Source organism: Elephas maximus, chromosome 17, assembly GCF_024166365.1.
Source record: "Elephas maximus indicus isolate mEleMax1 chromosome 17, mEleMax1 primary haplotype, whole genome shotgun sequence".
NCBI lineage: Eukaryota > Metazoa > Chordata > Mammalia > Proboscidea > Elephantidae > Elephas > Elephas maximus.
Window position 1 is genome coordinate 10,855,392 of NC_064835.1, and position 14,777 is coordinate 10,870,168.

The 14,777-nt window shown below is 40.7% G+C and overlaps 1 protein-coding gene across 1 annotated transcript; it reads left to right on the plus strand.

Moving 5' to 3' along the window:
- Positions 1-935: 935 nt before the first annotated feature.
- On the plus strand, positions 936-10,376 carry ATP5MG (ATP synthase membrane subunit g). Its single transcript, XM_049857324.1, has 3 exons — positions 936-1,072; positions 8,646-8,806; positions 10,163-10,376. The coding sequence occupies exons 1-3, from the start codon at positions 1,021-1,023 to the stop codon at positions 10,259-10,261; spliced, it is 312 nt and encodes a 103-aa protein (XP_049713281.1). The 5' UTR covers positions 936-1,020; the 3' UTR covers positions 10,262-10,376.
- Positions 10,377-14,777: the final 4,401 nt, after the last annotated feature.

The following is a 14,777-nucleotide window of genomic DNA, read 5'->3' on the forward strand; positions in this document are numbered from 1 at the left end:
GTCTTGGACCCTTCTGATACATCACTTCTAATTTTTCTGCCCACCTCTAACCATTTTGTCAATCAGTTTTACTTCTGCTCAGGATCCCCCAGGGTACATCACTTGCCTTTCTGCTCTACTCACCAAATGCCAGTTCTCTACATACATCTCTTTTTAGTCATTAAATTATAATGTTTCAACGCTGTCATACTCAAGGATCCCCTCCTAGGAGGTCTTCCCAGATCAGCACCATGCCTAACCTGATAGTGTTGTATACGACAACCTCCAGATTCCAACTTCTGCCACCTGTAGCCTTGGACACATCACTTACCAATCCCAGTCTCAATGGAGACAATACCTAACACACAGGATTTAAATTTCAAAATATCTAGCATAGAAGAGACTGAGTAAATGTGATTTTGTTCCTCACAGCCTTATAGCTCCTTGTGGTTGAGAGAGCTAGGGCAATCGGGTTCCGATCCTGATACAGGATGAGGAGGGGTGGGGGGTGGGGGGAAGAAGGGTGACAAAGGATCAGCTAAGGAAAGGCAACGGGCTGAGTCAGGTAACTTAGGTTGTGTAGTGTCTGCTCTGCCACAACTTCGCGTTTGGCCTTGGACCCTCCTCTCTGCCTCTAAAACCGTGGCGCTAGTCCAGAAAACCTCAGCGACGCCCTCCCACTCTCGGCGCTAGGGAAAGCGCGGGAGGCCCACGGCGCATGCGCCCTTCTTTCCTGGCCGCGGCGGTCTCCCGGACCTCACGAGGGGCTGTCCCAGGAAATGCCTGTTTCTCCACGGAACCCCGTCGTCCCTCACGTGTCCTCTGGTCCCATTTTTTTCATATTCACTTTCTCCTCGGTGGCTAAGAAAAAAAACTGACCAGCCGAATTCCAGAAAGTCAGTCGGAAACTGCAATATCTTGGACCGGCGCGGAGAGAGGAGGCCTGGCCTCGGAAGTGGGCCGGGGTCCTGGCGCGGCGGGTCCTTCCGGAGGTGACATTCAGCCGGCCGTCGGGGGCAGCGGGCGTTCCATCCTAGAAGCATGGCCCGGTTTGTCCGTAACCTGGTGGAGAAGACTCCGGCCATGGTGAACGGTGAGCGGGCTGTCGGAGTGCCGAGGCGGGCACACAGGCGGACGGGAGCCTGAGAGTAGGAGGCGGGCCGCGGTGAGCCTGGGGGCCTGCGTGGGCCACGGGCGGCCTCGGCGGGGAGCGAGCCGGAGGCGGGCTTCGCCGTCTGCCCCGGCGCTCAGGTCGCTCGGCCCGCGGCTTGAGCGCGTCGTGCAGCCTGGGAGCTCTTTCCTGCCGACCACGGCAGTGCGGAGAGAGAGTGGAGAACCGCGGAGCCGCCCAGCAGCTACCTGCAGGCCCCTGACCTTAGAGCTCTGGCGGTAGGAAAATGGAGGCTTCGGCTCTGTTAGGAGCGCTGGGGAGAGGAAGAGAGCTGGGCAGAGGAAGGGCAGGCTCGGGTGGGAGCGCGTGAACTCGACTTCGTCAGGTCGTCTGATCTCGGTGGAATACCTGGAAGTCTGCAGAAACCTCCACGGGCGGGTGAGCTTTAGGACGGTGACTTTGCCTTGTGCCCTGGCCAGTCTCTGAGATCCTTCCACTTTAATCCGAGGAAAATTCTTGGTGGAATTGACTTTATGAATGAGTAGCCTTGCCCCAGGGAGCACAGGAAGGCATGCGTGTAAACAGTAATCTCTTATTATTAGTACTTAGCATTCGTGGAGTTTTTTCACTTTGAAGAGCCGAAACCTCACTGGTATACCGCTGTTCTGAACAACCCTGTCCTGTCAGGAAATATTTCAGGTGTCTCCTGGGTAATAAGGTATTCGTTTTATTCCCAAAGTGAAATAAGTTAAATTGGCTTTTCCTTTGTTAGATGTGTTATGCTCTAGTAAGTGGCTCAGGGCCTAATCTCTCCAAATAATAGCATTCAGTCAAATTTGATTCTGAGATGTCAGTAGAAAGCAGAATTTTTAAAAAAGATAATACGTAATGATTTTGAACCTATTTTACTGTCTTTGGTTGGTATTTTCTTATTCATTCTCTGCTCCTTTCCACAAGCAGCCAAAGAAGGAGTTATTACTGAAGGCCTTTCTGTGCCAGATACTGTAATACTTAACTCGCCTCCTTCAGAAGCTGGCACACTTTCCCAAAGGATCTTAAGTTTGCAGCTTTTACTTAATCTAAGATTATCAAGGTATCTGTTTTGATAAAGCTTTACAGTTTTACATAAATAAAAAGAGAAAGATTAGAGGCTTCAGCCTTGAAGCAATTTTTTTTTTTTTTTTTTAGTATTTTAATGGTTTTTTTCGTAGATTTTTTTTTTTTTACTTCCACATCTTCAGATGGGGTGTGTGTTGGGAAATTGGGAACTAATTTTAATGATAAAATCCAAAAAGAAAAGTAATACCAAAATAATTTTGCTAATGTGTGTGTTATATAAATCCTTTATTAGTGTGAAAAATTGAAAGATAACTGTTGCTATTCTTCTAGATGTACTCAGAGAGCAGGACTCACTGTGGCAAAACTGCTAAGCAAGTAGAAATATATTTTGCTTTATAACATAGTTCAGTGTATCAAATGTGAATATTAAGTACCTAATAAAAACTACTGACTGTATGTGTTAATTCACCTGAGAGCCAAAGAAGTTTATGGATATAAGTAATTTTATCATCAAACTTCCCCAGAAAGATCATAGTTTGATTTTTTTCCCCCTACTAACAAAATTCAAAACTGTTTGGATTTTACCAGTTTTTCCATTTATCTCTTTCTGTTCCAGGATCTAATCCAGAAGTACCACACTGCACTTAGTTGCATGTCTCCCCAGTCTCATCTGGTCTGTTAACAGTTTCCTAATCTTTCCCTGTTTTTCCTGACCTTGTCAGACTCTAGGAATACTGTCTAGGTATGCTGTAGAATGTCCCCCAATCTGGATTTGTCTGGCTTTTCTCATGATTAGACTGGAGCTAAGGGCTTTTGTTTAAAGAATACCGTAGAGGCGAAGTGCCCCCATCCCATCCTATCAGGAGGTGCGTGATATCCATATGATGTCACTTGTGATATTATCTTTTATCGCTTGGTTAAAGGGCATTTTGCTAGGTTTCTTGACTGGAAGGTTACTATTTTTTCTCTTTCTATGCTCTCTATTCTTCAGAAGCAAGTTATTAACTCTCGTTCTGCACTGGGTTTCTGGGTTTTGCTATAGCCTGGGGGGGTTAAATTTGTTTTCCTATAGGAGAAAGCATTTATATATATTATTAAATGGAGTTTTTCTGTGAGAAAGATTTGTCTTTTTTTTTTTTTTTCATATTATGTGGACTCATGTATACTTATTTCATACTACATACATCCAGTTATTTATTTCCTTATTCAAATTGTTCCATTGTTCTGGTCTTGGCCGTTGAGAGCTCTTTCAGGTTGGCATCCCTGTCCTTTTGATATGCCCCCATCCTTTTGTTTTTTGAGTACTTCCTTACTTTTTGGTACTACAAAATGCTTAAGAATCGTCTTGTATTTTCCTTGCCCTGCTTTATAATCAGTCATTTCTCCAGGGAGCCCTACTTTCTTTTATTGAACGGTGGTGTTTAGAAACTAAGATCTGTATGCTAAATGCGTTTCTTGTTACTACAGTATTATTGGTTCTAGGACCACTCAGTAGTCAGAGCTAGGTAATGTATGTATAAAAACCCGCGTATGTACATAGGTTTATAGTTTTTTTTAATTGTTGTCGAGAATATACACAGCAAAACGTATACCAATTCAACAGTTTATACGTGTACCATTTAGTAACACTGATTATATTGTTCAAGTGGCGCAACCATTCTCACCCTCCTTTTCTGAGTTGTTCCTCTCATTAGCATAAATCCACTGCCCCCTAAGATTCCTGGCCAATCTTCAAGTTGCTGTTGTCAGTTTGATCCCATATAAAACCCATTGCCGTCGAGTAGATTCCAACTCACAGCACCCTTATAGGACAGAGTAGAACTGCCCTATGGGGTTTCCAAGGAGCGGCTGGTGATTTGAACTGCCGGCCTTTAGGTTAGCAGCCAAATGCTTAACCACTGTGCCACCAGGGCATATAGATAGCTCTTAAAAGAGCATACTGCCCAAGGCAGACATTTTTTACTAGTTAAGCTAAACTACTGTTTGGTTTTAAGACTTCAGGGGATGTTTTTTGGTTTAAGCTTTAAAGATTATCTCAGGGCAGTAGTTTCAGGAGTTCATCCAGCCTTCGTGGCTCCGGGAAGTCTGGATTACATGAGAATTTGAAATTCTATACTGCATTTTCCTCCATTTGGTCAGGATTCTATAGAATCTTTGATCAGAATGTTCAGTAAGGTAGCCAGATACCATCCAGTTCTTCTGGCCTCATGACAAAGGAGGCAGTTGTTCATGGAGGCATTTACCAACACATTTCATATCCTCCTTCCATTCCTGATGCTGCTGTTTCCTCTGTTGCTCCAGGTGAATAGAGACCAGTTGTTGTGCCTTGGATGGCCTCTTGCAAACTTTTAAGACCCCAGGTACTACGTAATGAACTAGAAGGTAGAACAGATGCGCTAAACAAGTTATTAGACCAATTAAATAGGATGTCGCTTGAAACCATGTCTCTAAACCTCCAAACCAAGAAACCAAATCCCATGAGGATTTCGGTTGTACATAAGCAACCTTAGCAACTACTCTCTATTTATTTATTTTGTTATTGTAAATATGTTTATCACACTTTTGCCAATTCAGCTTTTTGCAGATGTGCAACTTATTGGCAGCAATTACAATAGCCAGCTATGCAGCCCTACCCTTAAGCAATGCAATATTTCCATCAGCATTAACCACCCCCTTTTCTCCTCCTTCCTTTCCGTCCCCGGTAGCACTAATAAATTTTAGTCTCTACATCTTGGTCAATTGGCATAACAAAGTTTATTAAGAAAATGTTCTGCATCCCACTTTGGTGAGTGGCATCTGGGGTCTTAAAAGCTAGCAAGCAGCCATCTAAGATGCATCAGTTGGTCCCAACCCACCTGGAGCAAAGGAGAATGAAGGACAACAAAGACACAAGGAAAATATTAGCCCAGGAGACAAAAGGGACCACATAAACCAGAGAATTCCATCAGCCTGAGAGCAGAAGAACAAGATGGTGCCCGGCTACCACCAATGACCACCCTGACAGGGAACACAACAGAGTCCCTGATGGAGCAGGAAAAAAGTAGGGTGCAGAACTCAAATTCTAGTAAAAAGACCAGACTTTAATGGTCTGACTGAGACTAGAGGAACCCCAGAAGACATGGCCCCTGGACTCTGTTAACCCAGAACTAAAACCATTCCTGAAGCCAACTCTTCAGGTAAAGATTAGACTGTAAAACATAAAATAATACTCGCGAAGAGTGTGCTTCTTAGTTCGAGTAGATACACAAGAATAAAGGGGCAGCTCTTGCCAGAGGCGAGATGAAAAACCAGAAGGGGATAGGAGCTGATTGAATGGACACGGGAAATCCTGGTTGGGAAGGGGGGAGTGTGCTGTCACATTACACGGATAGCAACTAGAGTCATATGTGTGTATAAATTTTTGTATGAGAAACTAACTTGAGCTGTAAACTTTCACCTAAACCACAATAAAAAAAATTGGGGGGGGGGGGGCTCTATACATCTGCCTTTTCTTATCTTTTTATATATAAAGAGGTCGTACAATATTTTTCCTTTTGTGACTGACTTGTTTCACTCAGCATAATGTCTTCCAGCCTCGTCCATGTCGTAGCAGATATCAAGTCTTCATTTCTCCTACTGGCTAGGTAGTATTCCGTTGTATGCATGTGCCACATTTTGTTTATCCATTCATCTGTTGATGGGCATTTAGGTTGTTTCCACCTTCTGGCTGTTGTGAATAGTGCTGCAGTGAACATTGGTACACAAGTCTCTGAGTCTCTGCTTTCTGAGTCTTTCAGGTATATATCAAGGAGTAGAATTACTGGGTCATATGGTAGTTCTGGAAACCCTGGTTGCATAGTGGTTAAGTGCTGCGGCTGCTAACCAAGGGGTCAGCAGTTCGAATCCACCAGGTGCTCCTTGGAAACTCTGTGGGGCAGTTCTATTCTGTCCTGTAGGGTCGCTATGAGTCGGAATCGACTGGGCAGCGCTGGGTTTTTTTTTCTGGGATGGTAGTTCTATTTTTAGTTTTTTTTTTTTTTTTTAAGGAACCAGTACACTTTTCCACAAGGGCTCTACCATTTTGTATTCCCACCAGCAGTGGGTAAGGGTTCCAGGTTTCCACCACATTCTCGCCAACAGTTGTTATTTTCGGGGTTTTTTTTATCTTAGCCATTCTAGTGGGAGTGAACGGTATCTCACTGTGGTTTTGATTTGCATTCCTCTGATGGCTGATGACACTGAGCATTTTTTCATGTGTTTGGTGGCTATTAGAATGTTTTCTTCGGTGAGATATGTATTCAGGTCTTTGCCCATGTTATGATTGGGTTGTCTTTTTTGTTGTCATCATTGTGAAAGTTTTACATATATTGGTTATTAGACTCTTGTTAGATAAATGGTTTCCAGAGATATTCTCCCAATTGGTAGCTTGTCTTTTCACTTTTTTGGTAAAGTCTTTTGATGAATAAAAGTTTTTAATTTTTATGAGGTCCCATATTTATTTTTATTTTGTCTTTTGCTGTTTGTGTTTTTGTTATTGTTAGATAACCCATTGTTAAATGCTAGGCCTGACAGCCTTGCCCTCTTTTTTCTGATAAGAATTTTATGGTTTTGGGTTGCACATTTACATCTTTAATCCGTTTTGAATTTGTTTTCGTGTATGGTGTGAAGCGTGGATCCTGTTTCATTTTTCTGCGTGTAAAAATACAATTTTCCCAACACTATTTATTGTATTATTTTATCAGCTGATTACTATAGCTGTATTAAAAAAAAAAAAAAAGTTGCCGTCAAGTCAATTCCAGCTCATAGTGACCCTATAGGACAGTTTCAAAAAAACACCAAGCCCATTGCCATCAAGTCCATTTTGACTCATTAAAATCAGAAAATGTGAGTCCTCCTGCTTTGTTCTTCTCTTTCAACATTGTTTTAGCTATTTGGAGCCTCTTGACATTCCATATAAAGTTGAGGACTGGTTTTTATAATGTTTCTTTGTATGTCACTCTATACATATTAAGCTAAACATGAATCGATACAGCTTCTCTGACTTTAATCGAGTACCACAGGTTTTTCCCGCTTATGTGTAACTTCCCTCCTACAGTGAGAAACCTGGCTCTTACCATCCATTTACTTAGGTTTTGTTCATCCCGCTTACACTTAGAAAGCAGTTTCGGATTTTTAAACCTGTACCCCCAAGAAGCAAATTTACCAACTACAGTGTTCATGTATAGCATACTGATTCATTTTTCAAAAGGATAAAATATCTGTGTTAAAGATAGTTTTAAAGATAATTGGTTGACTGTTCCTCAAGACTTTATACTTTCTGATTGCCCTATCACACAAATATTCCTAGCTCTCTTTAGAACTATCTCTTAGAGCTTTAGGTTTGCTTGAAGATTGACCCATGGTCCCAAGTGCAGGATGATGGAGATAGTAAGTCTGTTGTTAGTTGCTGTCAAGTCTGCTCCATCTCAGGGCAGCCCTTGTGTGCAGAGCAGAACTGCTCCACAGGGTTTTCAAGTCTGATCTTTCAGAAGCAGATCACCGGGCCTGTCTTCCCAGGTAACTCTGGGTGGCTTTGAACTGGCAGCTTTTGGGTTAGTAGTCCTGCACTTAACCATTTGTGCCGCCCGGGGACTTCTTACAGTAAGTCTAAGAGTAGTGAATTAATAACAAAGAAAGCACTAAGAGCCTTGGATAACTCGTCTCTGAACAACAGATGCTGCATGGATGTTCATGCATTCTTGCTATTTTTGTTACATTTCTTTTGTAATGGTTTTTATAAAATGCTTTTTTCTTGCTGAAATCACTACCATAGTGATTGTTAAGGATCTTTTTTCTTGAGATAGTAAATCCTTTAGGAATTTCAGCTTAGTAATAACAGATTGGAGTTTGGGCTACTTTTAACAATACATGTAGATTTTACTTTTATTATTTGTTGTGTTTTTGAAGGAGCAGCAGCTGTGCTTTTGTTAAAGAAAGGTTTAATCCAGTACAGATTGATGAGGATACCAAAAATGGATACTAATTGGTATAATTCCATCTGGACTTGTGGCCAATATTGTGACAGTTGTAATTTTATTCTCAAGGATGCCATTCTGTATAGCTCCTTCTCTTCTGCACCTCTTCCCTGCAAATTACTCTGGTCTCTCTACCAAGAAAATACGGTGAAGTGGCTGCTGTTTTCTTGTTTTCAAATCCAGCTTCTGGTAACTTTACAGTTAACTGGATTTGCCATTCATAAATGAAGTAACAGGACTAGCTGGCCACTAGTGAAGTCTTGGCCTAATTGAATGTGCATATAGGCTTCCTGCCTGATTGAACTTCCCCTGTGACACAGGTGTTCTGCATCTTTAAAAGCCTCTTGTTACCAGGGAGCAGCTTTGACGTTTCACACTGGGTGCACATTTGGTACAAGCAGTGAATGAATGTGATGCATGAATAAATATTTGTGTTCAACCCACACATCTGCTTCTTTCGGTCTCCAGTGAGTTTATCCTGGTTTTTTTGTTTTGTTTTCCAGCTGCTGTAACTTACTCGAAGCCTCGATTGGCCACATTTTGGTATTATGCCAAGGTGGAGCTGGTTCCTCCAACCCCTGCTGAGATCCCTACAGCTATTCAGAGCCTGAAAAAAATAGTCCACAGTGCTCAAACTGGTCGCTATAAACAGCTCACAGTTAAGGTAACTGTAGGCCAAATGAAAATGTATGTCCTTAAAAGAAAATATCTTCCCTTAGGGTTTTTCAGATTGTTTTGATTAATATATGTATTTTTCCAGTGAGACTGAACCCAACATAGTGAGAGAGAATCTCTTCCTTGACTGCCTAAGAAGACATTTACTTTTATAATTTTGTCATCTGGGTGGAAATAATGGACTGTTTTCTTAGTTTCCTGGTAGGCTTATTCTGTAGCAAAGAAGTAAGCATTTTCAGTAGGAGAGGAGAGGTTTTTTGTTTTTTTTTTCCTACTTTGGATCATATACTCAAATAGAATGGCTAACTTTGTTGATTCTGTACTTGTTTTCACCTGTAGTCCTAGAACTGTCCCTAATTGGGCCAAAAGATCTCTTGGATTATATCACACTCAGGAAGCTAACATTCATGTGGAGGGAAAAAAAAACTCAAAACCTGGACAAGCGTATAATATGATATGAAGTGATATTAACTGGCATGAAGATAAAAATCTAAAGACTGTAAGAATTAGACCTTGGATCTTATGTTTACTTGACTGATCCAAGTAAAGGGTCAAAAAGTCTAAATAACTGAAATTATTAGGACCTATACCTTGGAAAATACAGGGGTTTTCTTTGTTTTTGTTTTTGTTTTGTCGTCGTTGTTTGTTTTTCCAGAAGACTTCTAATAACTTCTTATCTAATTTGAAGGGGAAAATTCACTTGCAGAAGTGCTAAGTTTTGTAGGAAAGGTATTTTTTCAAAAAGATTGTCAAGATCCATATTTGTGTGTGCATGAAACAATGCTTTCTGGAACATTATTTGTACTTTGTCTCTTCAGAGCAGTAAAGCATTGGACTGTGAAACTGAGAAATTTCTGAATACTTGGAAAGAGTTGATACAAATAATAAATGAATAAAAATGATATCTAAGGGGGAAGACAGAGCCCTTCATCTTTCAACAGGTTTCTTCGGCCAGACAGAAGTGTCTCTTCAGAGACTTGCCTTCCTGGGGCCGTCCTTTCGTATGAATGCCCTGTCTGAACATGTCAGCTCTTTCCAGGGTGTGGGTTCTTTTAGGGCAAGTAAAGTGTCTCGTAAACTAATAATGAAAGGGTTAAATCTGTTCAGGTCTTTAAAGACTTCATATGTTCTGGACTACATACCTTACACAATTGGAAGTTAAGGATTCTCAGCAGTTGAACACAGTTAACCTCAGTAATCCTTGACTTGGACTAAAACTGCCCTCTAGTTTGAAAAACATCCTTAACATTCTCTGTCATTTAATCCTAGAATAGAATAGGTTTCAATATATAAGAAAAAAATGTACGTTTAAAATTTGTCTTTTTTTTTTTTTTTTTTTCTCCAGGAAGCTCTGCTGAATGGTTTGGTGGCCACTGAGGTGTGGATGTGGTTTTATATCGGCGAGATCATAGGCAAGCGTGGCATCATTGGCTATGATGTTTGAAGACCAATCTTTAACATCTGATTATATTTGATTTACTGTTTGAGTGTTCTTGGACCATGTGTAGATCAGACTGCTATCTGAATAAAATAGATAATGTATGAAATTCGATGTTTTATCAAATACTACGTGGAAAGTCACAATTTTTCTTCGTATTAAGTTGGGGTGTCTTTTGTTTTGACACATTAATACAGCTACAAATGCTTGTCTTTCTTAGCCTGAAATTGAAAAGGATATATGTGAATATATCAGCCTGGTAAACATATATATGAGGATAACATTTTTATTTGAGACCGAAGGTTTTTTTTTGTTTGTTTGTTTTATTGTGCTTTAGATAAAAGTTTACAGCTCAAGTTAGTTTCTCATACAAGGATTTATACACACATTGTTATGTGACCCTAGTTGCTATCCCTGTAACGTGACTACACACTCTTCTTTTCCACCCCAGATTGCCTGTGTCCGTTCTGTCAGCTCATATTCCTTTCTGCTTTCTCGTCTGGCCTCCAGACAGGAGCTGCTCTATTAGTCTTGCATACCTACTTTAACTAAGAATAAGAAGCACAGTCTTCACAGGTATCATTTCATGTCTTATAGTCCAGTCTAATCTTTGTCTGAAGAGTTGGCTTCAGGAATGGTTTTAGTTCTGGGTCAACAGAGAGTCCGGGGGCCGTGTCTTCTGGGGTTCCTTCAGTCTCAGTCAGACCATTAAGTCTGGTCTTTTTACTAGAATTTGAGTTCTGCAGCCCACTTTTTTCCTGCTCTGTCAGGGACTCTCTGTTGTGTCCCCTGTCAGGGCAGAGACCAGAGTTTTAAGTACATGATGTTAAAGCTTTATTTTTAGGAAAATAGGAGGCCAGGCCTTGAGAAAACTAGAACTTGCTACAGTAGGAGAAGTAGTAATACCATGTGCCGAGTAATAGAGTTAAATCATGTCATAAAGTATAAAATTTGGACTGTTCCTCTTTGCTAAAATCACAAAAAGATCCTTTTGACAACAGCTATGTCTATAAATATTGGGGTACTTGTCAAAGTGAATATAGCTCCCCAAGAGAGAATGTTGTTAGTTGCCATTGAGTCAGTCCCGACTCATGGTGACTCCGTATGTGCAGAATAAAACTGCTCCATGGGTTTTTCAAGGCTCTGGCCTTTGAGGAGCAGATCACCAGGCCCGTCTTCCAAGGTGCCTCTGGGTGGATTCAGAACCACCACCCTCTTGGTTAGTAGTTGAGCACTTAACTGTTTGTGCCACCCAGGAACTTACTACAGAAAGAACAGCAGGTTGGTATTCTACGTGTGTAACTCTGTAACATCTTCAGTGATAGGACAGAATGAAAAAGAACCTTGATCTAATTTTGCTAGAGTTAATATAATTTTGATATGTTTGTCTGTCTGGCTTTATGATTTTTAGACCCTATTTTTGGAAAAATAAAATACCCTGCAGATAAAGTTATAAGTTAGTATCACCCATTGGCCTAAATAGCATATTAGGTCCTGAAATAGTAATTAGTATCAGTCTGTCCTCTTAAACCACTTTATTAAGGATATAGGAAAGATTGATCATTCATTGACTTTTCCTGGGAATCTAAACAATTCTTTGGTTGGCTCATTGTCACCTTTCTAAGTCCATTGTAACTCTCTTGCAGCCATACCAAAACCTGCAGTACCAGTCGATGATAACGAAAGATGATTGCATATTTATTGAAAAGCATCTTGGCCATAGTATTAAACCATTATCCAGTCAGTCCCAAATTTATCCACTGCATTCAGAATACTACTGCTTTAGCCCAATAAGGGGAGCCCTGGTGGCACAGTGGTTAAGAGCTGGGCTACTAACCAAAAGGTCAGCAGTTCAGATCCACCAGCTGCTCCTTGGAAACCGCATGGGGCAATTCTGTTCTGTCCTGTAGGGTCACTATGAGTCGGAACCGACTTGATGGCATCTAACAACACAACAGCCTAATAAGGGCACTTTTCTAAGTGATAAGCAGGAAAGTCTCCATAGAAACTACTGCTATTCTGAAGTATGAAGTAATGCCCAGCTTACTGCATCTGCAGTAAACACAGGTGGTCAGAAACCGAAACTACCTCTTTCTGAAAAGAATGTGGTAACTTAAAACTAGGCATCGCAAAAGGTGGAAAAGATCCTGACTACTATGATAATGGTTACCTTTATGAGTTTCTGATTGCATGCAATGAACGAGTATTAAAATGAACCAAAAACATTTTTAAAGGTCTGAGATGAGCTAGGACTAGTAAGAACCTACAGAAGCCTAGTTGATCCGTGATCTGTAATGTGACCTTTTTTTCTTTAAACCACATGATCACACCAGAAAGTCCTCAAAATAAACATTTACTACTCACTTCACTGCCACTTCCTCCTCCTTTGCTATACAACTCATCTCTCCTATGGCTAATAGTGCATGTACGGAATTTTCTTAGGAGGTTAAAATAGCAGTGGGCTCCTTGAAATGGCCAATTGACTTCGTTAGGCTTTTTTGTTTTTGCCCTCCTAAACCCAAATGTCTTGTCTCCTAGCAGAGAACTGTTCAGGTTATCTTTCATTGATTGAACTTGCATGTGCCAGGTGTTTACCCCTGGCAACTTAAGTGTAACTCAGGTATTTATTGTGCATCTCCTAAATTCTAGGCTCTGTGCTAAATGGTAAAAACATTCATAAACAAGATTGTATGTTTGTTGACTGTTTTCCAGAGCTTGGTCTGATGAGACAGATAATTAAGCATTCAAATTCAGTAACATGTGAGAAGTGCTATAGTACTGTGAGGGGATTGGAAGATATTGAAGGAGTCTAACCCAGGTTTGAGATCGTGGTTCAATGAAAGCTCTCAGAGGAAATGTCTAAAGTAGACCAGAAAAAAAGTAAAAGCCAAGAAAATGGAGCAAGGTATACTGGTTAGATGGAACAGCCTCTGCAAAAGCTATTAAGTCAGAAGAAACCTGGTGCATTAGAGGTTCTGAAAGAACTTTAAAGTGTGGTTGAATCACTGGGTGCAGAGGGGTGTAGGGAGAAGGAAAATCAGAGAGATAGTGGGACCAGATCATGAAGTACCTCTTATGTCATATTAAGGATTGGGCTTTATCTTAAGGGCAGTGAATAGAAAGCCATTGAAGGTTGTTGACAAAGCACAATAAAAAAAAAAAAAAAAAAATTTTTTTTTTTTTTTATACCTACCCTCAAATAGTTTGTATAATCTCAATATCAGCATGTAACAAAAGCTATGATAAAAACATGCACGGAGTACGTGTGACAGTTCATGTGGACCTGCATTGTTCTCGGCATGTATGTAAAACTACAGACATTGTCCTAGCAGTAAGCATCATGAGGAGAGGAAGTAGCTAAAATTCAAACCAGTTATACAAATACCAGTTACTGTCATTCAGAGGTATGATTCCTAAGGGAACGGCTATCTACAACAATAGGTTCTTTGACATAAATGTCAGCAAGCAGCAAGGCCTTTTCCCTGGGCTTTGGTCATTTCACAACCAATGGGGAACTGTCCACATTGCATACTTAGTTCTGTTCACTTCATCGTTATTCTTTTGGGGTAACAGTTTCTCCTTTATCACTCATTTCTTATGTAAGTATTTTTTCTGCTCTTATTTCTAAGACTAGGTATGTACAGTTTGTTACTTTTTCACTATTTTATATGTATATAGCAATTTCTGTTTTCAAAGTGCTTTGCACTATCTCATTTAGCCCTCCGCTTTGCTCTGAGGCACATGACACAAATGATATACCCATTTGACAAATCAGGAACAGAGCAACCAAAACAGTAAATAATTTTGACTGGGGTCCCGTAAGTAACAAGTGGTACAACCGCAAGTTGGGCCTAGGTGACGCTACCGTATCATCCTGTGCCCTGACTCCTCATGACCACCTTGTGGTTGTCCCTGCTTTGTACGTTCACAGTTCCATTCTAACCAATGATTTCATACGTCCCTCTCTCTGACCTTATATTTTCAATCTTGCTTTGCCCTACTATCAAATTATTTAAGCTGCATTGTCCCGTTAAATGTCAGTTTACCTAATCTTATGTAAGGTGCTATGTAGCTTTGTGGGATTTCTTGATATTTCCTACTTAGTGTGTTTTTTATTTCTACCAGACGTGAATTGGTACAACTGTGATCATTCGTGTGATGAACACAGTAACAATTCCACCAGAGATAATACCTGACCTGGGAACTCGCACTAGACCTGCTTACCAAGTAAAAGACTGATAACTAATACTAACACGCAAAGCCTGTCACAGTCTGGCTCTCGCCCAGCCTTGATCACTGCTACCAACCATTGTTTCAGCTACACAATTTCTAACCAGTCTCCATAAAAACTTCCAACTTCAAATCTCGTCAAATTATATCCTCAGCACCCCTGATTGTTGCAGTTTTTTTTGTTTTTTTTTTAACCAATTACCAGGTCTCCTTTATTTCTTGACCATTTTGTTTCCTGGTTCTTTGTCATTCTACAGTATACCCCTGTCTTAATTCTTGGTGATTTCAGCAT

What these genes read in the sequence shown, in the direction of transcription:
- ATP5MG (XM_049857324.1), top strand. Translation starts at nt 1,021, where the DNA reads ATGGCCCGGTTTGTCCGTAACCTGGTGGAGAAGACTCCGGCCATGGTG. An exon ending in GACTCCGGCCATGGTGAACG is followed by an intron (nt 1,073 to 8,645) that starts GTGAGCGGGCTG and finishes TTTGTTTTCCAG; the next exon opens with CTGCTGTAACTTACTCGAAG. An exon ending in ATAAACAGCTCACAGTTAAG is followed by an intron (nt 8,807 to 10,162) that starts GTAACTGTAGGC and finishes TTTTTTCTCCAG; the next exon opens with GAAGCTCTGCTGAATGGTTT.